Source organism: Neovison vison, chromosome 2 (genome assembly GCF_020171115.1).
Source record: "Neovison vison isolate M4711 chromosome 2, ASM_NN_V1, whole genome shotgun sequence".
Classification (NCBI taxonomy): Eukaryota; Metazoa; Chordata; class Mammalia; order Carnivora; family Mustelidae; genus Neogale; species Neogale vison.
The window spans coordinates 208,343,715-208,368,920 of NC_058092.1; the positions used below are offsets into that span (position 1 = coordinate 208,343,715).

General features: G+C 40.8%; 1 protein-coding gene across 4 annotated transcripts in view; it reads right to left on the minus strand.

Annotated features, from left to right (window-relative positions):
• Window positions 1-25,206, minus strand: part of ALDH18A1 (aldehyde dehydrogenase 18 family member A1) — a 39,964-nt gene that overhangs the window by 12,649 nt on the left and 2,109 nt on the right. Inside the window, exons 2-11 of one of the 4 annotated variants that reach the window (XM_044240201.1) lie at window positions 23,375-23,490; window positions 15,899-16,113; window positions 14,831-14,980; window positions 14,640-14,744; window positions 7,669-7,821; window positions 7,149-7,239; window positions 3,429-3,553; window positions 2,244-2,388; window positions 1,542-1,615; window positions 381-495 (exon numbers count right to left, since the gene is read on the minus strand). In XM_044240201.1, coding sequence (XP_044096136.1) covers window positions 381-495; window positions 1,542-1,615; window positions 2,244-2,388; window positions 3,429-3,553; window positions 7,149-7,239; window positions 7,669-7,821; window positions 14,640-14,744; window positions 14,831-14,980; window positions 15,899-16,113; window positions 23,375-23,462 — 1,261 coding nt within the window. In that variant the 5' untranslated portion in view covers window positions 23,463-23,490. Of the gene's footprint in view, window positions 1-380; window positions 496-1,541; window positions 1,616-2,243; window positions 2,389-3,428; window positions 3,554-7,148; window positions 7,240-7,662; window positions 7,822-14,639; window positions 14,745-14,830; window positions 14,981-15,898; window positions 16,114-23,374; window positions 23,491-25,206 lie in introns of all 4 variants that reach the window. The other 3 variants (XM_044240199.1, XM_044240203.1, XM_044240202.1) reach the window with 3 other exon arrangements.

Here is a 25,206-nt window from a genome sequence, read left to right on the forward strand (position 1 = left end):
AATGATATCCTATCTATAAAGCCTTTTAGCACAATGCCTTGCAACATGGAAAGGCCTCAATAAGTGTTAGCTGCTATTAGTGGAATGTCTAAAATGACGGGGTCCTCAATCTTTTTTCTGCACTGAAACTGCCACAGTATCCATGGCTCATGACCTGTGGGTATAGAAAAAGCCCCCTGGAGGGCTGTACCAGGTATCTGGGAAAGGAGCTGAAAATGGTATGTACAATTTGAAAAAGCCCAATGAATATTAGAAAGCAACTCTTAATAAAAAAGATGTATAATACATGATTTCTTCTATAACAATCTTGTCTTTAGGAAGACTATGACTATTAGTAAAACAAAGAACAAAAACCAAAAGAAATCCTCTATAACACTGACTCCCAGTCACTTGGTCTTTACCCTCTGCCTCCTCCAAGTCTTTTTTGTTGGCTAACAGGATCTCCTCACGTTGGTCTGTCAACAGATCAGCCAGATGATGGATAATCTCTGCTCTCTAGGAAGAAAGGTAAAAACATTGAACAAATAAGCAAACACATTCATCCAAGAAGAACGCACAGCATACTTTTAAACCTACTCCTCTGAATAAGCCAGGTCTTGCTCCTAAACCCAAGGTCACCACTCACTGAAATGGCCTTACCTCCTTTCAATCCCCATCTCAGCTCTCACTTTTTCCTTCCTCTCTCACTATTAATCTCCCTAATGAATGACAGACACAATCTGTCCCCAAGGGGCCAGCATTTTGAATCAGCAGAATACATCCACCTCCGCATACTCGGTATCACTGGCTATATAGTTTAACTCCCAGGTTCTTTTACATAATTATTTAATGAATTCAGCCAAAGGGAGAAAACCAAGAGACCCCAATCCTTACCCACCTAGATTAAGAAGTGTAGCAAATGAGTGAGATTACTGAAGGAGCAATGGGAAGTGGCTTAAGAGACAAGCTAAGCTCTTCCTTTGCTTTCCTCTCTCTGCTTGTATTGTTTTAAATTCTCCTATTCCTCAGGCCACAGTGCTTCCTTGAAGAAACCTAAATACATGACTCTCAAATCTGTCCTTAACAACACAAGCCTCAAGAATCCAATCCCCAGCTTCCACCTGCTTCCATTTCCAGACTCTTCACATCTGCTACTTCCCTGTGGGAAGGATCCTACTAGAGAGCAGGCTCTTGAGCTTGCATTTTATAGATAAGTTAGGTGATTCAGATGGGTTAGAACAAGCAGTTTTCCTCCATTTCCCTGTCTGGAATATGGCAGGATTAGGGAGCTTCCTTGTTCTCATCATTTTCATGATGTTTTTGATCAAAACATCAGATTGATGAAAAGCTACCTTAGGCCTCAGGCTACAAAGACAAAAGGGAAAATAAAATTTGGAGAAAGAAAAAAGGCAGAACAAATCTGAATCATACCTGTAACTAGAGTAACTCTCTGGGGTCATGAGGAATGAAGGGGGAGACAGGCTTGACTGTGCACTAACATGCATGGCTCACATGCATGACTCACTCTGAAAACCAACAAAACTATTAGTTAGAGTTATTACCTGCTCAGGTTCCAAAGTGGCCAGCATCCTTCCTCCTGATCGAGCCATTTCTCCCTGCTGCTCAACGGTAGGACCTATAAAAATATTTGCAAACATCAGATCACAGACTGCTAACCCTGCACGTGCACAGAACGAATGCTCAGTGTTTTGGTGTGTTGTTTCCCAGAGGTCACTCGGACCAATAAAATGGCAAAAGAATAGACTAGATTAACTCAAGCACAAATACAAGAAACTTTTCTGTATTTCTAAACTGGACAACATCATTTGTATCTTACGGAGTTCTTTCAATTCCACTTTGGCTTATATTCTCTAATATGTTTCCACTTCTGAATGCAGATTATTTGGCAATTCTGTTTTTGTGAACAATTCAGAGTACATATCATGTCTTACGCATCTTTGCATCTCTAGGCATCCAGCATGGGCCTAGCAAATGTTTCTTAAGAAAATGGATGCTTATATTCTTTAACTTACTGGTTTTAGAGAAAAACAGGAAGTCTAGCAGGGCAGGTTAGCTAAATTTAACAAAAGCAAAGCAAAATCCAATTTTGCAAGAGTGTTTGAGACAATACCAAAATTCATGATATCAACACATAGATTTTGTGATCTCTGTTCCTAGAGGACAGCTTGGTCTTCAGTCTCATCTAGGCATGGTGTGGCTACCTATCATCCACAAACCATGGGACTCTACAAAGAACTACTTACCTGCAGGCTTTACTTCAGAAAAAAAGGTGCCAACTTTCTTTCCCTCCACGATGTCTGTGATGACATGCCCAGACACCTTTGGGTGGGTTCCGTTGGCAATAACCACAGAAGTGCCACCTTGCAAAGCCCAGAGGGCCGCTTTCACCTAATAGGAAAGGTTAGATCCCATCATGAGATTCAGACCTTTGCAGGGTCTAGTCGTCCACACTATAAACTTGCAAAAAGATAGACAATACCATGTGATACTGAGCAATAGAAGTATATGCAGGAATATTTCCAACAGCTTGGAAGGTCTGAACACACACTCAGCTCATGCCTTCTTTCCAGCCCAACTTCAGCATGTGCTGCCTAATGCTGAGTCAATCTGCCCTTTATGCTCAGTGCTCAGTCTGGTGTTTGACCAGAATCTGAGCCTGAGTTCTTTTAGCCTTTGCATACCTTTTTAGTATGTCTCCGCCATTGCCACATATGATGCTGTATCTTAAGGGTATTACTTCCTAGAGTAATGGGAGGGAAGAATTTCTGAAAGATTTCATAAAGAATATTTGAGCTGGGGCACCTGGCAGCCTTAGTCCATGGAGTGTGCGACTCCTGATCTCTGGGTTGTGAGTTTGAGCCCCGTGCTGGGTGTAGAGATTACTTAAAAAAAAAAAAAATCTTAAAAGAAAAAAAGAAAGAGGGGTGTGCCTGGGTGGCTGAATCAGTTGAGCATCTGCCTTCATCTCAGATCATAATCCCAGAGTCCTGGATTGAGCCCTGCATTGGGCTCCTTGCTCAGCAGGGAGCCTGCTTTTCCCTTTCCCTTTGTGTGTATGCCCACTCTAGCTCTCACTCTCTCTCAAATAAAATCCTAAAAAAAAAAAAAAAAAAAAAAAAAAAAAAAAGAAAGAAACTTTTGAGCTGATAACATTAGAGGATTTATGAATTATGAAAAATATATAGACCCTGCCCTTGACAAGTTTATAATATGAATGCACCATATAATATTAGTAAAGAGAACACATACGCAGACACGACTAAATATAGGTACACAATATGCATTAAGTCTGAATTTAGATATGCACATTTAAGTACATATGTGTTTAGTATCATAACCATTAATGCCCAAACACTCACAAAGTAAAAAGGATAAAATATTGTCTGGTTTTATATCTGTTACAGGCAGTAAGAGCATCAAATCCTTACCTTGGCTTCCATGCCACCCATTCCTACTCTTGACTTGGTTCCAAAGGTCACAGACTGCTGATCTCCAGGATAAAATATATCGATGAGCTTTGCATCATCTGACCCTGGGGGACTGTCAAAAAGACCTAAAAAGCAGACAAAAGTCAGTAATATTGCTGTAACGGAAGCGACTGTCCCCTAAAACAGACCCCTGGGCAACTGCCAACCACTCTGTACATGACTGAGCCAAATGAATTCTGTGTTCTAACAGCTCTAACCAGAAAAGGGAAGAAGGGATGTGTATAGTCTGCCCACGTTGAAAATCAGCAACAGGAGGACTCTCTTTACATACTTTTACAACTTGGCTTAATGAATGAATGCTTGCTAGTATCATGGCATGACCACATCCTTGGCACAAAACTTACCAGCCCTGTCCATTGTCTACAGGGAAGCTGTCCTCACCTCTGCCACTGTTACTTATGATGCAGAATTAAGGAAGTAACTGAAGGATGAGTGGCCACTGCAGAAGACACAGCAGCTGTATACTATAACATGACTGTCTCCAAGTGGGATGAAATAGGAGACAGGTTTTCATGAACTCTCTCAGCACCCTTTGAAACAGCCACTGACTATACTCTGCATATTACGGGCAAGCTGATGTGAAGGTTAGGCTTCGTCAGCAGAAGAGCACAGGACTCCCAGCATTCATTCTAGATTTATCATCACAAAGCCCATGTCCCTTTTATAACCAAACAGAATAACATAAAATACAAGTTACATGAAACATCATATGCATACAATCCATGATTAAAAGTCTTAATAATTTCACTTGCAAAAAGAACAAGTTGGAGGCTTGGAAAGAAAAATCATGGGCCTGTGAAAATGGAATCACTTTAAGGCCTGCGTGGGACACATACAGAGAGGAACTGCCCTGGGCTGGGGACTGGTCAATGATATCTGGGCAGTGATGTTTTTGGTTTAGTTACTGCTTTTCCTGTGTGAAAATACAGCCCCTCTGCTTCATTATTCCAAATCTCTAACACAACCCTGCTATATACATCCTCTCCAGGAGAAAGGTATCAAAGGAGTGATGGAAATGGTGTCTGGTATAGAACGAAGCGGTGTGAACCATGGGCAGCAATGACAGGGGGAGGAAAACCCACCTCTCACCACCTCTGCCCACTGCAGCCCAGCATGCATGGTTCCTGGATTTAGGGCTGGAGTCTTTTCAGAAGGCACTATGCTATAAGTTCAAAAGCGTGGATCCCAAGGCTGTTTTGGTTTCATACAAAAATAGCATGGGCAAGGTTGTAAAGTTCCAAGCGATTCCTTCTCAAGAGATGCTGAGGAGGGCCTAGCATTCTGGTATTCTCCTTACTCCTCTTTTCCCCTTATAGTGGCTTCTCAAACCCATCAAGAGCATATTTAAAATTCTAATTATCATGCTAAAAATCAACATTCAGTGGATAACTAATCAGGGTTAATAACCCAAGCCTGTTTTATATACATGAATGTTCATAGTTGCGTTAGTTAGAATAGCTCAAATGTCTACCAACTGATGAATAAGCAACTAAAATGTGGTGTATCTACAGAGTGGAGTATTACTTGGCAATCACGAGAAAAGTACTGATAAATGCTATCACACTGATAAGCAATTTTAGTGTTTGAGGCCGCATTAAAAATGTTTCCTCGAGTCTAGTTCAAATTGGGTGTTACATACTTAACTTTCAAATTCATGTCCTTTACCTTGCTAGGTAGTACAGGAGAGGGAAGGGTGTAGATTTTTAAATTGAACAGATCTAGTTCTAAAACCAGCCTCTGCTAAGCACTGTGTGACTTTGGATATACCATTTAGCTGGTGTGAACTTAATTTTTAATTTCTTCACCTGAATAGCAGAGCTAACCTATCTACTTTGCAAGACTGCTATAAGGATTCAAAAAAATTGACATTTGTAAAGTACCTAGCACGGTATTTGTGCATAGTAGAAATTTAATAAAAATCTGCAGATGAACTGAAAACCCTTCTTTTCTAGAGTGGCTCACTCTTATCCCAACCTAGCTATTCCTGTCCTGAGATTTCAAATTTACGGTGGATAAAAATGGCACTAAGACTTCTTACAGGTAAAGAAATGGACATATAGGTATGATATATCAGACTTCCCACAAGGGCAGAAGACAGATCAATCCATCTATATCTGCCCCTGCTTCCATGAGGCAGCTCCCTGCTCTTAATCTTACACCCATGGAGTGTAAATGGAAAACAAGTCCTACCAAAGTACCCTGCCTTGGGTCTGGGCTGGGAACCAAATAGGTTTTTGTGATCTCCTGGGAATGTAATGAGGGCCCTTTGGGATCCTGTTAGGTTTGGCCTATTTTAGACACAGCTACCATATTCCTTATGTGTCAAAATGTAAACTGGGAACAGCTTACGAGAGTGAGAAGAATGAATGGAGAGTCAAACTGGAACCAAGAGGGACCCCTCTGAGGAAGGGGAAAGCAGGGTAGAAGAGATTAACATATAAGACCATGGTGGCCACATAGGCAGGACTTCTGCAGTGGTTCCAATTTAATATCACCTGTCTTATGATTTACATTAAAAACTGAAAGTGATCAAACCAAAGTGAAATAGCACTTCATACCTATCAGCGAAAAGGCAGATTATAAGAGGTAAGTGCTGGCAAGGATGTGAAGAAACTAAAACCCTCATACAGGGCTGACAGGGCTATAAAATGATGCAGCTGCTTTGGAAACCAGTCTGGAACTTCTTCAAAAGGCTAAACATACACGAAATTACCAAATGATCTTGCAGTTCTACACCTAGGTAAAACAAAAAACATGTCGGCACAAAAATCTGGACATGGATGTTCAGAGTGGCATAAGTCTATCCCCTGATGAACACGTAAACACAATGGGGTATGTGTGCACAATGGAGTAGTAGTTGGCAATTAAAAAAAAGGACTACTGACAGATGCCATGACGTCCATCGATGAACCCTGAAAACATCATGCTAAATGAAAGAAACCAGTCACAAAGGATCACATATTGTGTGATTCCACTTCTACAGACTGTCCAGAACAGGAAAATCCATAGAGACAGAAAATAGATGAGAGTTTGCCTGCAGTGGAGAGTGATGGCAAATAGGTACAGGGTTTCCTATTGGGGTGATAAAAATGTTCTAAAATTGTTGTCAGGGTTGAGCAACTGTATGAATATACCAAAAATCAATGAACCGAATAGTAAATCTTGAATAGCTGAGCTGTATGGTATATGAATCACATCTGTATAAAGCTGTTCTAAAAAGCAAACCTGAAATGCCTGGAAATGACAATATTTCAGCATTCAAACTCCATCTCCCAGATTCCCTCACCTTCTTTTTTTTAAAAGATTTTATTTATTTGACAGACAAAGATCACAAGTAGGTAGAGAGGCAGGCAGAGAAAGAGGAGGAAGCAGGCTCTCCGCAGAGCAGACAGCCCGATGCAGGGCTCAATTCCAGGACCCTGGGATCATGACCTGAGCCAAAGGCAGAGTCTTTAACCCACTGAGCCACACAGGCGCCCCCCCCCACCACCTTCTTTTGAGCCATAAAATCCCTTTGTTAGACCATATGCCTCAGAAAAAAATGGTCCATAGGGTAAGAAAAAAAAAAAAATCAAAGAACTCAAAGAGAGGAATTCACGTGCTCCCCCATTTGGTATTTAAAACAAAGGTTGGATTAAAGGAAAGGGAATCGCTTTGTACCTTCTACATCTGAAAGAACGATCAGGAGGTCAGTTTTCATTTCCACGGCCAGACGCGCAGCCAGGCTATCATTATCTTTAACACTAATAACCTGGAATGCAGGTAAAAAGTTAAAAGTGAGTGAACTATGCAGCTCAAGAAGATGTTCACAGAAGCACTCTGCTAGGTTCAGGCAGGCAAGATTAATGACTGAGTGTGTGGATGACAGCTCTTATAGGCCCTTCTATCTCAAAACACTGTGCCTACTGCCCCCCCCATTTCTAAACATGCACCCTTCTCTCCAATGACACACACAAGCCATGCTCATAGCACCATATGAAACCACTATAGCACCTCTCCCTGTTGAATGAGACCCTCCCCGACTTCAGAAGAGCGTATGCAGCCACTGCTCCATGAGGCCAGCTTCTGTCCCAATTGCCCCACCTTGTTTAGGCCAAACTTCCGGTGTTAGTACATGCAGCACAGCACAGCATTAGACTCCAGCATGCTCAGCCCTTAGGAATACTTTACCCACATTTACCCCCTGAAGATCACTATTGGGCTCAGCTGGGGGTACGACAGCATCATTCGTGTTGACAATGGGCACGATGTTCATTCGGAGGAGCTCATGAAGTGTCCCATTAAGGTTCCGGCGCTTCTGTTCATCATGGAAATCCAAGTTGGTCACCAAAATCTAAAAGTTATTAAATGGATTGGAAATGCAGAGGGAGAGAAATTATGAACATCCTAGCAACAACATACAAAAGATGCTAAGAGGAGGGGAGTTAAACTCTAGCTTTCTGGATCCCATACAGATTGGAATGGAACATATATCTGTGGATACTGATCTAATTCTTTCAAAGATGGGGAAAAAAAAATCAATCACTTGGAATATATAAGGATGCTCAAGACTTCTTGTAGAAGTACTTTAATTCTCAAAGAGCTACTAAATCTCTTCTATTTACAGCTTAGGAAAATTAATGTATGAACTTTAGAGAGATACACTTTGGAGGATGTGATGGCCATCCATTAATTTCTAAAATATCTCTATCCTAGCATCAGATTCAGGGGCTGGCCACAGTAGGCACTGAAACATTAGGTGAGTGAGCCAAGAACTGTCTGCCCTGACCAAAGAAGTGTAGGAGACAAAACGGAAGAGGGCTGTGCTGCCTCCCCTGCTCTGCCACCAACCATGGCTGAGGTTAGCAAAGACGGGGTCTGAGCCTGTGACTGGTCTGAGGCTTATGAAAGCGAGTCTTCAGTCAGAAACTGAAAAGAAGGCCTAGACTTAACTTAGTTCAGGGGAGGCGAGGAGCATAAGCTACTCAAAGGTCTGGTGAAGAGCTGGGCGTGGGGTTGGGCTGACAGCTCTACTTCCTTGTTTCCAGCAGAGTACTGGGCAATGGCTAGCAGGAGAAGGTAACTGAGGATAGCAAGAAACTAATGGTAATAAGCCCTGAAGCTCATAAATAAATGTTTCAGTGAAATCCCTCTAATGTTTAAGGAAGAAGGTTCTTGCAATGTGGACAGGCTGAAGTAGGAAAGGCAGCATGCAGATGGTCAAGAAAGAAGGTACCCAAACAGTAAAAGTAGGCATAGTGAAGCCCTGAGGCTCTGGTTATGGTAACTAAGAAGATGGTAAAGCAGACTTAATGATAAAAAAATGTAGGTAAGGAAGACAACATGGACATGGTTACACAAACAAGGGAAATAATCTACTCACTTATTTGGTAAAAGACTTACTCAATACTTCAGGAATGTCAGGCCCTGTATGAGCTGCTGAGATAGAGAATAAAACTGTTGATAGTTTGGGGAAGGTGGAATGGGGCACATTTTTTTAAGGACAGATCATGAACTCTTTTTTAGGAAAGAATCCTGTAGGAAACAGAACTTGGTCAAAGGCAAGTCTACAGATTCTAGCTATAGGGGTGAAAGGTCAAATGATAAAATAAACGTGTGTAGGATAGGCAAGCAGGAGGTATAAAGGTCCAGTGAAAATAACCTGTTGCTCAAACAGTTTTACACAGAAGGAGTAGAAGACAAGAGCCAAGAGCCCTAAGAGAGAAAAGTATGTGCATGGAATTGGGCAGTCTGTTAGAGTGCAAATCAATTTCATTTTTATGAAGAGAAAACAAGCTGCTCTATTTAAGTCTTTAACCTGACAAACAACTTGGTGGAGTTTTCCAAAAGCCACTGATAATGGTCTTTAATTTTAAGGTTTATTAATTTATTTTTAGAGAAGAGCGAGAAAGAAAGCACGTGCAGGCATGCAACGGGGGGCAGAGAGGGGAGGGAAGAAAGAAGGAGATAATCCCAAGCAGACTCTGGTACCAGAGTGGGGAACCCAACATAGGGCTCAATCCCACAACGCCAAGATCATGACCTAAGCCAAAGTGGTCAGATGCTCAACCAGCTGAACACAAAGGCACCCCTGATAACGGTCTTTAAAACAGGACTACTAAAGACAACAAGAAACCACAGAAGGTACAAATGGCAGAGATTTCTTACAGATAAGATCCTAGGGAAGGCAAACGTGTGAGATGGTCTCAAGGATGAATGTTTGTTGGAAACCAGAAGGGACAGAGCTCTTTCACATCAATATTAATGGAAGCCACAGCTGATGTGCAGTGATTTTTTTAATGCTACTTTCATTAAAACCAACCAACAACAACAACAAAAAACAAAACAAAACAAAAACCCCCAAAAGCATCATATCCAGGGAAAAAACAAATCAAAAGCAGTTACTGGACCTAAGCTTCCTCATCTGGCTCCAGACATTTTTATTTTTATTTTTTAAGATTTTATTTATTTATTTGACAGATGGCAAGTAGGCAGAGAGGCAGGCAGAGAAAGAAGAGGAAGCAGGCTCTCTGTGGAGCAGAGGGCCCGATGCGGGGCTCGATTCCAAAACCCTGGGATCATGACAAGCCGAAGGTAGAGGCTTAACCCACTGAGCCACCCAGGCGCTCCCACCCTTTTATTTTTTTAAGATTTTATTGACATTTTTTAAAAAATTAAAAAGACGAGTTTATCTTTGTGTACGGTATAAGAGAATGGTCGAGTTTCATTCTTTTACATATAGCTATCCAATTTTCCCAGCACCATTTATTGAAGAGACTTTTTCCACTATATATTTTTTTCTGCTTTGTCAAAGATTATTTGACTATAGAGTTGAGGGTCCATATCTGGGTTCTCTATTCTGTTCCACTGGTCTATGTGTCTGTTTTTATGCCAGTACCAAGCTGTCTTGGTGATCACAGCTTTGAAGTAAAGCTTGAAATCAGGTAATGAGATGCCCCAGTTTTGTTTCTTTTTCAACATTTCCTTAGCAATTCGGGGTCTCTTCTGATTCCATACAAATTTTTGGATTATTTGCTCCAGCTCTTTGAAAAATACCGGTGGAATTTTGATCAGAATGGCATTAAAAGTATAGATTGCTCTAGGCAGTATAGACATTTTAACAATGTTTATTCTACCAATCCAAGAGCATGGAATGGTCTTCCATTTTTTGGTGTCGTCTTCAATTTCTTTCATGAGTGTTCTGTAGTTCCTCAAGTACAGATCCTTTACCTCTTTGGTTAGGTTTATTCCCAGGTATCTTATGGTTCTTGGTGCTATAGTAAATGGAATCGATTCTCTAATTTCCCTTTCTGTATTTTCATTGTTAGTGTATAAGAAAGCCACTGATTTCTGTACACTGACTTTGTATCCTGCCATGTTACTGAATTGTTGTATGTGTTCTAGTAGTTTGGGGGTGGAGTCTTTTGGGTTTTCCATATAAAGAAACATGTCATCTGCGAAGAGAGTTTGACTTCTTCATTGACAATTTAGATACCTTTTACTTCTCTTTGTTGTCTGATTGCTGTTGCTAGGACTTCTAAAACTATGTTGAACAAGAGTGGTGAGAGTGGGCATCCTTGTCGTGTTCCTGATCTCAATGGGAAGGCTGTGAGCTTTTTCCAATTGAGGATGATATTTGCTGTGGGTTTTTCATAGATAGATTTTATGAAGTTCAGGAAAGTTCCCTCTATCCCTATACTTTGAAGTGTTTTAATCAGGAATGGATGCTGGATTTTGTCAAATGCTTTTTCTGCATCAATTGAGAGGACCATGCGGTTCTTCTCTCTTCTTTTATTGATTTGTTCTATCACATTGATTGATTTGCCAATGTTGAACCATCCTTATAACCCAGGGATGAATCCCACCTGGTCATGGTGGATAATCTTTTTAATGTGCTGTTGGATCCTATCTGCTAGAATCTTTTTGAGAATCTTAGCATTCATATTCATCAGTGATATTGGTCTGAAATTCTCCTTTTTGGTGGGGTCTTTGCCTGGTTTGGGGATCAGGGTAATGCTGGCTTCATAAAAAGAGTCGGGAAGTTTTCCTTCTGTTTCAATTTTTTGAAACAGCTTCAGGAGAGTAGGTGTTATTTCTTCTTTGAAAGTTTGGTAGAATTCCTCAGGGAATCCATCAGGTCCTGGGCTCTTGTGTTTTGGGAGGTTTTTGATCACTGCTTCAAACTCATTACTAGATATCAGTTGATTCAGGTTGTCAATTTCTTCCTGGTTCAATTTTGGGAGTTTATAGTTTTCCAGGAATGCATCCATTTCATCTAGGTTGCTTAACTTATTGGCATATAACTGCTGATAATAACTTCTGATGATTGTTTCTATTTCCTTGGTGTTAGCTCTGAACTCTCCCTTCTCATTCACAATTTTATTAATTTGAGCTTTCTCTCTTTTCTTTTGGATTAGTGTGGCCAATGATTTATCAATCTTATTGATTCTTTCAAAAACCAGCTTCTAGTTTCATTGATAAGCTCTACTGTATCTCTAGTTTCTATCTCACTGATCTCTGCTCTAATCTTGATTATTTCCCTTCTTGTGTGTGGAGTTGGCTTAATTTGTCAAAATGGATCGAAATGGATAAAAGACCTCAATGTGAGGCAGGAATCCAGCAGAATCATAGAGGACAACACAGACAGTAACCTTTTCGATATCAGCCACAGCAACTTCTTTCAAGATATGACTCCAAAGGCAAAGGAAACAAAAGCAAAAATGAACTTTTGGGACATCATCAAGATCAAAAGCTTCTGCACAGCAAAGGAAACAGTCAAAAAAACAAAGAGGCAACCCACGGAATGGGAGAAGATATTTGCAAATGACAGTACAGACAAAAGGCTGATATCCAGGATCTATAAAGAACTTCTCAAACTCAACACACACAAAACAGATAATCATGTCAAAAAATGGGCAGAAGACATGAATAGACACTTCTCCAATGAAGACATACAAATGGCTATCAGACACATGAAAAAATGTTCATCATCACTAGCCATGAGGGAGATTCAAATTAAAATCACATCGAGATACCACCTTACACCAGTTAGAATGGCCAAAATTAGCAAAACAGGAAACAACGTGTGTTGGAAAGGATGTGGAGAAAGGGGAACCCTCTTACACTGTTGGTGGGAATGCAGGTTGTGCAGCCACTTTGGAGAACAGTATGGAGATTCCTTAAGAAATTAAAAATAGAGCTTCCCTGTGACCCTGCAATTGCGCTACCCCAAAGATACAGATGTAGTGAAAAGAAGGGCCATCTGCACCCCAATGTTTATAGCAGCAATGGCCATAGTCGCCAAACTGTGGAAAGAACCAAGATGCCCTTCAACGGACGAATGGATAAGGAAGATGTGGTCCATATACACTATGGAGTATTATGTCTCCATCAAAAAGGAGACAACATGGACAGGACTGGGAGAGATTATGCTGAGTGAAATAAGTCAAACAGAGAAACATGTAGCAACATGGACAGGACTGGGAGAGATTATGCTGAGTGAAATAAGTCAAACAGAGAAAGTCAATTATCATATGGTTTCACTTATTTGTGGAACATAACAAATAACATGGAAGACATAGGGAGATGGAGCGGAGAAGGGAGTTGAGGGAAACTGGAAGGGGAGATGAACCATGAGAGACTACGGACTCTGAAAAACAATCTGAGGGTTTAGAAGGGGGGCGGTGGGAGGTTGGGGGAGCCAGGTGGTAGGTGTTATGGAGAGCACATACAGCATGGAGCACTGTGTGTGGTGCATAAACAATGAATTCTGTTATGCTGAAAAGAAATTAATTAAAAAAAAAATTAAAGACGAAATTGTGATTGGATTGTGGAAAATAAGAGAGCTGATAATAGTAGCTGACAGAAATTAAGATTTCTATTATATTTATGCTAACAGGAAAAAAAAATCTGAAAGAGTGGGGTGTCCAGCTACAGACAACAGGTGGACAAGTCCATGCCTTTCTGCTTTAGCTCACTTACTCAAGAACACTCTGGAACAACAACATAACTGTGGATAACACTGTGAGAATGATGAAGAAACAGAAACAGCAGTAGGAAATGAAAGACCAAAATCTGAAAGGATGTATACATAACAACATCAAATATGTAAAATAACACCTATGTAAGGGATCAGGGACAGCAAAGGAGTTGGAAGACAGTAACTTGGGGAGTTCAATTTTTTTCCAACTATTTTGTGAAATGACTATTAACTTGTTTTGTGATATTTACATGTTTCTAGTGTATAGTGGTACTGATGATCAAAGATATAACTGAAAAAATAATTCCGGAAATTTAGCTAAAAAACAACGTGGAAAGAAGGTTCTAGAACATTTCAAGGGCAACTACTAAAAATGTACAAGTTTCATAAGGATGGGAACCATGGTTGATTTGTTTACCACAGTATCCCCAATGCCTAACACACTTCTTGGTATACCATAAGTGCTCAATAAATACTTGCTAATGAATGAAAACCAACCATATGCATTCTTCTTTCTTATCAATGCTTGATAGAAATTTATTATACAAGGCAACCAGGTATAAAGAGGGGTACCTGGGTGGCTCAATCATTAAGCGTCTGCTTTAGGCTCAGTTCATGATCCCAGGGACCTGGAATGGAGCCCTGCTCAATCTGGGCTCCCTGTTCAGCAGGAAGCCTGCTTCTCCCTCTCCCACTCCCCCTGCTTGTGTTCCCTCTCTCGCTGTGTCTCTCTCTGTCAAATAAATAAATAAAATCTCTAGGGGAAAAAAAAAAAATATATAACCCAGTACAAAGAGAAGCAAGCTGCCCGAAGCCAAAGAAGCCAATGAAATAAAGATACCTAATTTTATTGTCATCAAAAATATAAACTCATAAAGTAGTAGCTATAACAGTTACTAGCATATTACCAAGTGCTAATAATTACTGGGAATGATGCTACATTAAATGCCTTTCATATATTTTCTCATTGACTTCTTCCAAAAACTCTCTCAAGTAGGCACTGATGTTATCTTCTTTTTTCAGATGAGGAGACTAAGACACAAAAAGGTTACATCTAACGGTTTCTCTGCATTTCCCAACTAGCAAGGGTGAAGTTAAAGCAGACTAGCTCTAGAGCCTTGCTCATCATCCCTTTGCTTTACGGGAATCACCCTCAAAGACCCCACACCTCTCTGCAATGGTGAGCCTCTCACCTGGGCAGCACAGATGCTGTACTGGGTAAACATGGCCTCATACAAGGCCATCAGTCCACTCTGACCGGCAGCCGCACAGGCTCGTGCTTCTAAGACTGGAATTGCCTGTAACACACAAATAGATACGGTGTGGTTGGGAGTAAGGCAAGGAGGTCTATAGACCCATTACAGGGGCTGGAGGTAGCACTCACCATCTCTTTCAGCTGGTTCTGTCCCGAGTGCAGAGCCTGTCGGACACTCTGAGACAGAAGGATCTCATGGCGCAAGCGTTGCTTGCCAAAGGCTACGGCTCCACTGGTCACCAGCATCATCTCTCGGCCTTGATTCTGCAGCACAGACACCTAACATTGAGGGAGGAAAAGTTACGAGTTATTACTGTATCATCTCTTCTCTCACAAGAGACTCAGGTAGGGTAGATGACTGAGTGGATCCCAAATGCTGGTTTATGGACCAGCACTGGGCTGGCTCTGGAAGAATCACCCAAGTTGTTTGGTAAAAATACAGATTCCTACATGCTATCTCAAATTTGCTAAGCGGATGGCAGACAGAGATCAGAAATTTTAAATGAGGGCATTCTGGTATGTAGGCACCTTTGACATGCACAGCACTTGATGGTACTTGTGGGAATCTATAGTGCAGAAGGCCTAGTTGTTCCAGAAAAAGAAGTCTGGAGCTAAGAACTGCAATGTAAACTTAGCAGATGGCATCTTAGGTTCTAAGGCATGATGGGTAAGATTGAGGCTTTCTGAGGTATGTTGATCCCTATGGATCACCTTAGGCTAGACCAAGGACAGATGTTGACCCTGTTCTGCTCTGTCTGCCCAGGTTGAGCTGTGGTCACTTTGTTCCCTACTTTGGACAGATATGAAAGAACCAAAGACTCAAGCTATAAGTACAGTCCGTAGTCCTAATATGTCCATTCCTCCTGATGTTTGAGCACTAGCAGCTCAGGAACTCACCAACATCTGTGATGAATCACGATTTTGAAAAACAACTTTTTATCATAGAAAATTTCATACTTGGGGCACCTGGCTGGCTCAGTCAGAGGAATGTGAGTCTCTTGATCTTGGGATTTTGAGTTTGAGTCCCATATTAGGTATAGAGATTACTTAAAATGAAGAAATAAATAAATAACTTTAAAAAATGGAACAAATGCTCCACACACAAAAAAAAAAAGGAAAAAAAAAAGAAAATTTCATACTTAACCTAGGCCTCTGTATTATTTTTATTCACCAAGAGTCTTCCATCTTGGCAATTACCTGCTCAACAATAGATGCTAGGCGCCCCAAGGCAAGGCCGCACTCATCCCCTCGGGTTACTACAGCACTTCCAAGCTTCACCACAATTCTCTTCGCGTGCTTCAGCTCACTGCGGTGGGCAAAAGACTTGCCATGTGTACGACTGAGGGGTACAGTGATAAAGGGGATGTTGCTCCAAGAACGAACATGTCTGATGGCTGAAGACTGGACACGATCTGTAGCTCCCAAAGTCAAATGTAAGAAAAAAGATTAATATATAATAAAAAGTTCTCATTAAAAACATACACATGCAATATTAATCAGTTTAGTCAAAAAATAACCTTATCATTCTTAACTGAGTCAACCCAACTAAATCAAAAGCTAGTATACCCAGCATATTCTTATTCTAGTATTGCCTGGAGTTCATACCCAGTATACAGGTCCCAGATACACTCAAATACTGTGAAGAGTTTAAACAAAATAATCTTTCCTGAAGACAAATTGGCAAAATACACCAAAAGTCTTAAAAATGTTCATGTCTTTTGATCCAGTAATTCTATGTTCAGAAATTTATTCTAAGAAACTAATTAGAGAGAGAAACAAAAAGATTTCTCAGAAGGCTGCACCAGTGTTATTTGTAATAGGAAAAATCACAAGCAGAGTAAACATCCAAAAAAAGAAGAATTAATTAACTTTTTCATAATTTTTAATAACATAAGAAAATGCTCACGATGTTAGTTTCCTGTGTCTAAATGCACAGAAAAAAAGATAAAAATAAATCACAATGTTAATGTTTTTATTTTTGATAGAATTACAAGTGATTTCAATTTTCTTCCTTATTCTTATCTATGTCTCCCAAATTTAAGCAATAAAAATACATTGTTTAAAAAAAAAAAAAGTGTGCTTTTAAAGAAACCATACCGCTATAAATAGAGAGTGAGCCTAACTAGCAAAGACAATAAAGGACAAAGTAACTGGTATGAGTGGTAAAAAGCATTAACTGATCCACCTACAAATTTTCTCTCTGACATGGTAGCATGATTCCAGATGTCTGTAACAATGATTAAAAATAACTGGATAGCTTTCTGAAGGACAAGGAATGTTGGAGACAGATACTTTCAATTCTTTTGGACATCTGCCTCTAAGCAATCCTTTCCTGACTCTTTTTTCTTGCAATGCTATACAGGATTTCTAAGGAAGCAAATATTAAATACACACACACACTCATATATAGGTATATAATGTCTTGATTAAAAAGCTGAAGATTTATCTACATAAAGCCAAAAGTAAAACAGTAGAAGCTCAATGTCGGGCACTGAATCCCTTCACCACCCTTACGGGTCCAACTTGTCCTGTTGGCTGCTTACTACGTGTTAGCCCTTTCACAAATGAAGAGACTTCTCTACTTTGAGCAGGGCACACAGCCACTAGTCAAAGGCTACATTTCCCAGACTTTTTGTGCAGCTAGACATGGCCATGTGACTTAAATTCTGGTTAGTGAGATACAGTGAAAGTGTTGCATGGAACTTCTAGGAATTTTGTTCAAAAGAGAAGTGTCTCCCTCTTCCCTTCATCCATCCTACTGCTTAGAACATGAGTATGAGGCAGGAGCTCTAACTTTGAAGTAAGAAGAAAGGAGGAATGTGGATGCCCAATGATTTCACAGAGCTATTCTGAAAGCCCTGGACTGGCTCCCTTCTTAGAAAACCCCAGGTTCCTTTCAAAAGAGAGAGGGGTGCCTGGCTAGCTGCATGGGTAGAGCATGCAACTCCTGAACTCGGGGTCGTGGGTTCGAGCCCCACATTAGGTGTAGAGATTATTTAAAAATAAACATCTTTAGGGTCGCCTGGGTGGCTCAGTTGTTAAGTGACTGCCTTCGGCTCAGGTCACGATCCCATGGTCCTGGGATCAAGCCCTGCACTGGGCTCCCTGCTCAGCAGGAAGCCTGCTTCTTCTCCCTCTTTCACTCCTCCTGCTTTATGTTCCCTATCTCACTGTGTCTCTGTCAAATAAGTAAATAAATAAAATCTTTAAAAAAAATTAAAATCTTTAAAAGAGAGAGAGAGAAATAGGGTGCCTGGGTGGCTCAGTCAGTCAAGCATCTGCTTTTGGCTCAGGGTCATGATCCTGGGGTCCTAGGATTGAGTCCCGCATCAGGCTCCCTGATGGTGGGAAGTTTGCTTCTCTCCCTCTGCCTCTGTACCTCCCCGTTTGTACTCTCTCTCTCTCATGCTCTCTCTCGCTCAAATGAATAAATAAAACATTTTTTTTAAAAAGAGAGAGAGAAATAGACTTCTATTCTGTTTGAGCCATTATTTTGGAGTTTCTAGTATACACACCTGACCTAATTGTATTGATACAGAAGAATGAGTGTCCAGACAGAGGGCCAGGTGAGGGCTTGCTGCTGGATGGTCTCACTCACCACAAATAGACTTTTTTTTGGTGGGATTCCCTGGATTGTGAGAAGCAAGTCAAGATGAGTACTACAGGTTCTTAGCAGGACTAAACTTCAGGTACTTCCTCCATAAGAGGTCTCTATGTGTCATTACAGGCACTTAAAAATATTTGCATGAATTACTATAGTAATCGTTCCAAGCCACTATTCTACAATGGTACTACTGCAGAGTAACTTCCAACACTCCAATCAGCCATTATCACCTCCCTTTATATTTACAGATAGATTTCCCAGATTTCTCTAGAGCCACTACCTCTAACCCCCAACCACTAACTCTTCTAACTACAATGTAGCTTCTCTATGCTATAACAACCGAGAGAAAATGAGCAGAATCTTATTCTCATGGACCAGAAGATCAGTGTGTGCTCTCCTCCCTCTCTGCTTCCTTCACACGCAAATCTTAGAGTGAGTATTTTTAATGAAGCAGTAAAGAGTCCTTTCTTCCTTCTCTCTTAAAAAGCGCTTATGTTTTAGGTTTGTGGAGATACAAGAAGTTGACAAGGTCTTTTTTTCACAGCAGGCTTGCAGTCCAGTTCCTGGCACAAAGCTCCTCAGTAAGTCCATCACCTGGGATGGAACTGGGTACTGGCACCCTTGCTCACCCACAGATGGGTTGTCTCTTCCTGCTCGGGGGAGTCCCAGGGACTACCAGGCTTGTCTGTTGTTGGGGCTAAGTTCTGGGGAGAGTTCCCTTTCATTAAGTTCGTCATCAATACATGTACTGTGGCTCAGTCTTCAGTGCTATTATCATAAGCAGTAATACACCTAAGCCTAAGCTTAAAAGTTGTATATGTAATTCTGTCTTCATTGACCTGGCAGAGAGAGGAGTGGGGTTTGGACCTGGGACCTTAATGGCTATTTGCAAAGCTCAGAGCTACACCCAAGTATCGGTATCCCTTTGATAGCTGTCAGGACTAGGCCTGATAGCCATTTTTCTTTCCTGTCCCTGCAGGCCTTGTCCTGTCCTGGAGAGTGCTATGCATGGGTGGAGCAATGTTAAGAGGGCACTTAAGGACATAAGTAGTGGCAAGCATGACAGTCCAGGTGATCAAATGGCAGAAACCAATCAGAATCTAGCAGGCCGGGTTAGCATGAAAGAGGCTCCTGATCCATAGTCTTTATCAGCAAAGATACCGGCACACCTGGGTGCCCGGCAGTCAAGGGTCATTCTGGCTATAGGCAACTGGGTCACAGCAGATAGGGCTGACAAGGTTCAAGAAGAAACAACTATGAATAAGGTTTCGAGCAAGTAAAGGCTCAGTTACATCCAGAGGATTCTAGCACCAGGAAGAGTTCTAGGGGTACAGGGCTTTTTGGGCTTCCAGTTCAACAGTGCTGAGGACCTACTCCCAGATTAAGCTTATCTTTCTTGGGGGCATTTTTTATGTTCCACCGTGCTGCGTATTTTTTAGAGTCTGTATTGAGGACTGAGAAGGCCTTGATTAATTAGGAAAAATCCAAAGCTTCTGGAAGGGCAATCTCTTCGCATCTTCTAGTGATCCTTTAGGCTCTAAGTCTCACAGAAAAGCCATCTCCTCCTGGTTAGTATAAGGGGATACTGAGAGGTAGGTGTGTGCACTGTGTTGGGGGTGGGTGTGAGAAGAGGGTTGTCCATATTTTTCAAAAATGCCATGCACCATACTCGAAGGGAGAAGTCTGTTACCTTTTCAGCATCAGAGTCCTTATGCTCAGCAATCAATGAGCTGAACAAGAGAGGACCCTGACAGGATTTCTTTTTTTTTTTTTTTTTCCCTGACAGGATTTCTATCTCCCTTCCCGGCCTTCTGTTTCCTTTAGTGTTTAAATGTATACACTTTCTCACTTGGCCTTTCTTATTTCTTCTCTGTTCTTCTGCTTATCACAGTCAGTGAACACAGGGCTCCAGAATTCAGAGGAATCTGGATACAAGAATTGAAAAACCTAGCGAAAAGATTAGAAAGTACCTCTTTCTATGAAATAGACTAAAGAGAATAATCAATAGTAACAATAATAAAAATACTGAATACTTATTATATACTAAGAGCTATGTTAGGTATCCACACACCTTTTATGGAGGCAGAGGACATAGAAAAGGACTGGTATAGATTCGGGAACTAGATTGACTGGATTGGAATCTAAATCCTTCTGCTTATTTGCTGTTACCTTAACTATCTCATAAGGTTGCTGTAAGGGATAAAATGAATTGATGCATGAACAAAAACTGACACAAAAAAACCACTCAATAAATATTAGCTAGTATAATAAAAAAAAAGTGTCTGCTATTGCTATCATCATACTGAATTCTCATGAGTTAAGTCTCACTAGTTAGGTATTATCATGAGTTAGTTGGTGTTATTACACTCGCTTTATGAAGAGGAAACTGAGGCCCAGAGAAGCTGAGTAACTTGCTAACATTATCAGATTGCAAAAATGGCCACAATACTTTGAAGCTTCTTCCATCAGCAGGTAGAATCTGTTCTCCCATCTGGACCTGCTCTATGGCTTGTTTTGACCAATAAAATGTAGCAAAAGTAACACTGCATAAATTCTGAGCTTAGGCCTCAAGAGGCCTTGTGGCTTCCACGCATGCTCTTCTTGGGAACCCTGAAACCATCATATGAAGAAGTCATGTTTAGTCTGCTGGAGGATAGGAGACCATGTAGAACAAAGAGGATCCATCATCCCAGCCAAGGTCGTTGAGCCCTCAACAATCAGCCCTGAGCCAAAGAGCTCTGACACAAAGAACTACCAAGCAACTAAGCTGGGTCCAACACAGAATTGTGATCTAAATCTATAGTCCTTTTAAGTCACTGAAGATACTTAGTAAGTAGCACAGCTAGTTTCAAAACCCATGGCGCCTGGCTCAACCTTGATCTTTTCTCCCTTGTTTTCTTCCTTATGTGAATGGGAACACAGAGATTTTTTTTTTCTAGATAATGATAAGCTTCATTAGTTGATAAGCAAGTTCTCTTACAGTAAAGTCTGGAGACAGACTACTGGCAAGATTTAACTGATAATCAAGGAGACAGCCACCCAAAACATGATAAACAGCCTCTCAACAAGTGCTGCTGGAATAACTAGATGTCCACAGACAAAACCATAAACCTTGACCTAAACCTTACAAAAACTAACTCAAAATGGATCATACACTTAAATGCAAAATGGAAAGCTATAAAACTTTTTAGCAAAAACACAGGAGGAAATCTTCAGTATGTAGGGCTATACAAAGCCCGTAGACTTGACCCCAAATGTACAGTCAATGAAAGAAAATATTGTTAAATGGGACATCATCAAAATAAAAAAACTTTTCTCTGTGAAAGATCCTCTAAAGGAATGAAATGACAAGCTATAAATCAGGAGAAAATACTTTCAAACCACTTATCTGTAAAGGATTGGTGTCTAGAAGAGAAAGAACTCGAAAAATTCGAAGCTAAAAAACAATATAATTAAAGATGAGAAGGAACCATTTCACTAAAGAGGATTTAAGATGGCCAACTAGCACATGAAAAGATGTTCAATATTGGGGCGCCTGGGTGGCTCAGTCGGTTAAGCCTGCCTTCAGCTCAGGTCATGATCCCGGGGTCCTGGGATCAAATCCCACATCCGGCTCTCTGCTCAGCAGGGAGCCGGCTTCCCCCTCTCTCTGCCTGCCTCTCTGCCTACTTGTGATCTCTGTCTGTCAGGTAAATAAATAAAATTAAAAAAAAAAAACACACAGAGGTATGATTACACACTTATCACAATTGCTAAAATCAAAGGGTGACAACATCAAATGTTGATAAGGATGGAGAGAAGGCGGATTGTTCATACACTGCTGGGGGGAACGGAAAATGGTACAGCCATTCTGCAAAAACCGTGCGGTAGTTTCTTATACAACTAAACATACAACGGCTATATGATCCAGCAACTGAACTCTCAGGCCTTTATCCCAGAGAAATGCAAACTCTGTCCACACGAAATCCTGCACAAAAATGCTCACAGCAGTCATACGCATAAAAAATTAGAAACAACCAGATGCCCTTCAATGGGTGAATGGTTACACCAGCTGTGGTATACCCATACCATTAAATACTACTGAGTAATAAAAAGGAACCAACTGATAACACACAGCAACTTGGATGTCTCTCCAGAGAATTATGCAGGGTAAAAAAAACCCATCTCCAAAGATCACATACTGTATGACTTCATTTATTTAACATTTTTTGAAATGACAAAATTATAGAAATGGAGAACAGATTAGTGGTTGCCAGGGGTTAGGGATTGGGAGGAGGAGGACAGACATAAAAGACAGAAGTGAAGGATCTTGTAAAGGTGGAAATGTTCTTATCTTGACTAGATCAATGTCAATATCTGGAATGAGATACTGGAAGAACATGTAAAAGGGCATAAGGGTTCTCTCTGTATTAGCTCTTATGATAGCACATTAATCTCCAGGGTCTCAAAATTAAAGCATAGCTACAAAAAAGGGTAAGGAACAAAAAAAGCCTGTAAAAAAAACTTTGGGAAAATAGAGGTAACACCTCATTTGAAATTTTTTAAAAAAGGATTTTTTAAAAAGATTTTATTTATTTATTTGACACAGAGAGAGAGAGATCACAAGTAGGCAGAGAGGCAGGCAAAGAGAGAGAGAGAGAGGGAAGCAGACTCCCTGCTAAGCAAAGCCTGATGAGGGGCTCCATCCCAGGACCCTGAGATCATGACCTGAGCCGAAGGCAGAGGCTTAACCCACTGAGCCACCCAGGTGCCGAAAATTTTTTTAAATTTTAAATTAATTAATTAGGCATATAAAAAGCTGTAAAAAATTAATGTGTACAACTTGATGATTCTGTAGATATGTATACACCTGTGAAACCAACACCATAGTTGATGCCATAAAGCTATCACCTCCAGAAGTTTCATTTTATTGATAAATACAAACACTTGGAACATTTCACCAGTAGATTGCTTCCTGGTTTACTCTTTGTCCAATTCTGCCAAAATTATTTATTTTTTCTCCTTTAAAACCTTGCGTGAAACACACTTCCAAACTTCCCACATCCTTCTAAGTTTCCTGTGGTACGTACGGGATCTGGAGAGGGCTGTGGATTGGAGCCAGGGAAGGAGACGCTGGCGGAAGGGCTGGAAACCAGAGCAACAGACTTGTCTCAACATGCTGTGACGTGGTCACTGATCAAAGTATCTGCAGAATACATTTTTAAAAGATGAAAATAAAAATAATAGGCAATTAACTTTATTTTATTCCTCTTTCTCATACTCTCAGAGTAAAAACTTGACTCTTCTGCTCCAGACTCCTCTGTAGTAGGCACACTCTTACCTGTTCTGTATATAGAAAAGAAAGAGACAAGAAATGGCTCCTTCCCAGGTCCCACCTCTATCCTTCCTTTCCTAGGATCTCCTTAGTTTTTATGTGAGCAAATCACAATTCAGGTTTATAAATATGAGTGACAAAAAAGTTAAAGTACAAGGTTTCTGTATTGATACTAAATCTTCACTACAATTCCTACACCATTAGGGAGACTCAAACAAATAAAAAACAGATCCAACATCCAATAAGCAGCCATCTCCACCTTCCTGCTATCACCTCCCAAAAGAACTCTGAAAACCACATATTTGAAATGTCTGCTTGATCCCTGCTGACACAAAAAGAGGATGGGAAGGCCAGAGGCTACTGTCATCTTTCCTCCTCCTGCCCACAGGAATCTAAAGCTCACTCTTGCATGCCTGGTGGAGTGCAATGTCTGCAAATGGTCGGTATTTTAGGGGTTCCTGGGTGGCTCAGTGAGTTAAGCCTCTGCCTTTGGCTTGGGTCAGGGTCTCAGGGTCCTGGGATTGAGCCCCACATCGGGCTCTCTGCTCAGCAAGGAGCCTGCTTCCCTCCTCTCTCTCTGCCTGTCTCTCTGCCTACTTGTGATCTCTCTGTGTGTCAAATAAATAAAATCTTAAAAAAAAAATGGTCGTTATTTTAAATGACTATGGGCATATCCCGTAGAGGGTGAGTACCTGGCTAGAAACCTGAGCTGCGAATATGGTGGTTATGGGCATTTTCCTGCCCAGGGTCAAACCAAAGATTTCAGATAAAGAATAGTTTATTTCACAAAAAAGTAGGGGGCTCCCTCCTATATATGCACATGAGAATAAGCCATTCATTATTGCACCTCTCGTGCGACAGGGACATTGCTGTTTTCACAAGATAAGAAAAACACTGCACCCTCTTTGCTTGCAAGCTTCTTTTTAACTTTTGCTCTACGGATTGGTGAATATATTGCAACCCTCTTATACGTGTCTCAAAAGACTAGCAGTTAACCCCACAGTGAAGAGAAACAAGAAGTGGTATGTACTGCTCTTCAATTTATATAGCTCAAAGGAACAGAAAGGGGAGAGAAGAGATTGGCAGGATATATCTCACAGCTGCTGTAAAAGATATGTCATCCAATAGGCAACAGAATGTGTTAAGTGCTGTCCTTGTTGACTTCAGTTTGTGACAGTCTGGAAGATCCCAAGGGAAAATTATCTGCGTAATATTAAGGAGGACATAAGCCCATGGTCTTTGTGCGCTGCTTATATAAATTCCTTCAGTAATTTTGTTTTTTTTAAAGATTTTATTTATTTATTTGTCAGAGAGAGAGAGAGACAGAGAGAGCACAAGCAGGGTGAGTGGCAGGCAGAGGGAGAAGCAGACTCCCCGCTAAGCAAAAAGCCCTAGGACAGCTATGGCAACTAATCCCAGGACCCTGGGGTCATGACTTGAGCTGAAGGCAGATGCTTAACTGACTGAGCCACCCAGGCATCCCTCCTTCAGTAACAGTTGCTAAGCAATTATTTACATATGAATTCTCCAAAAGGAACTTCAAGAGGGTAAAATAAACAAATTGTGACACTAAAATTCTAGTTCTGT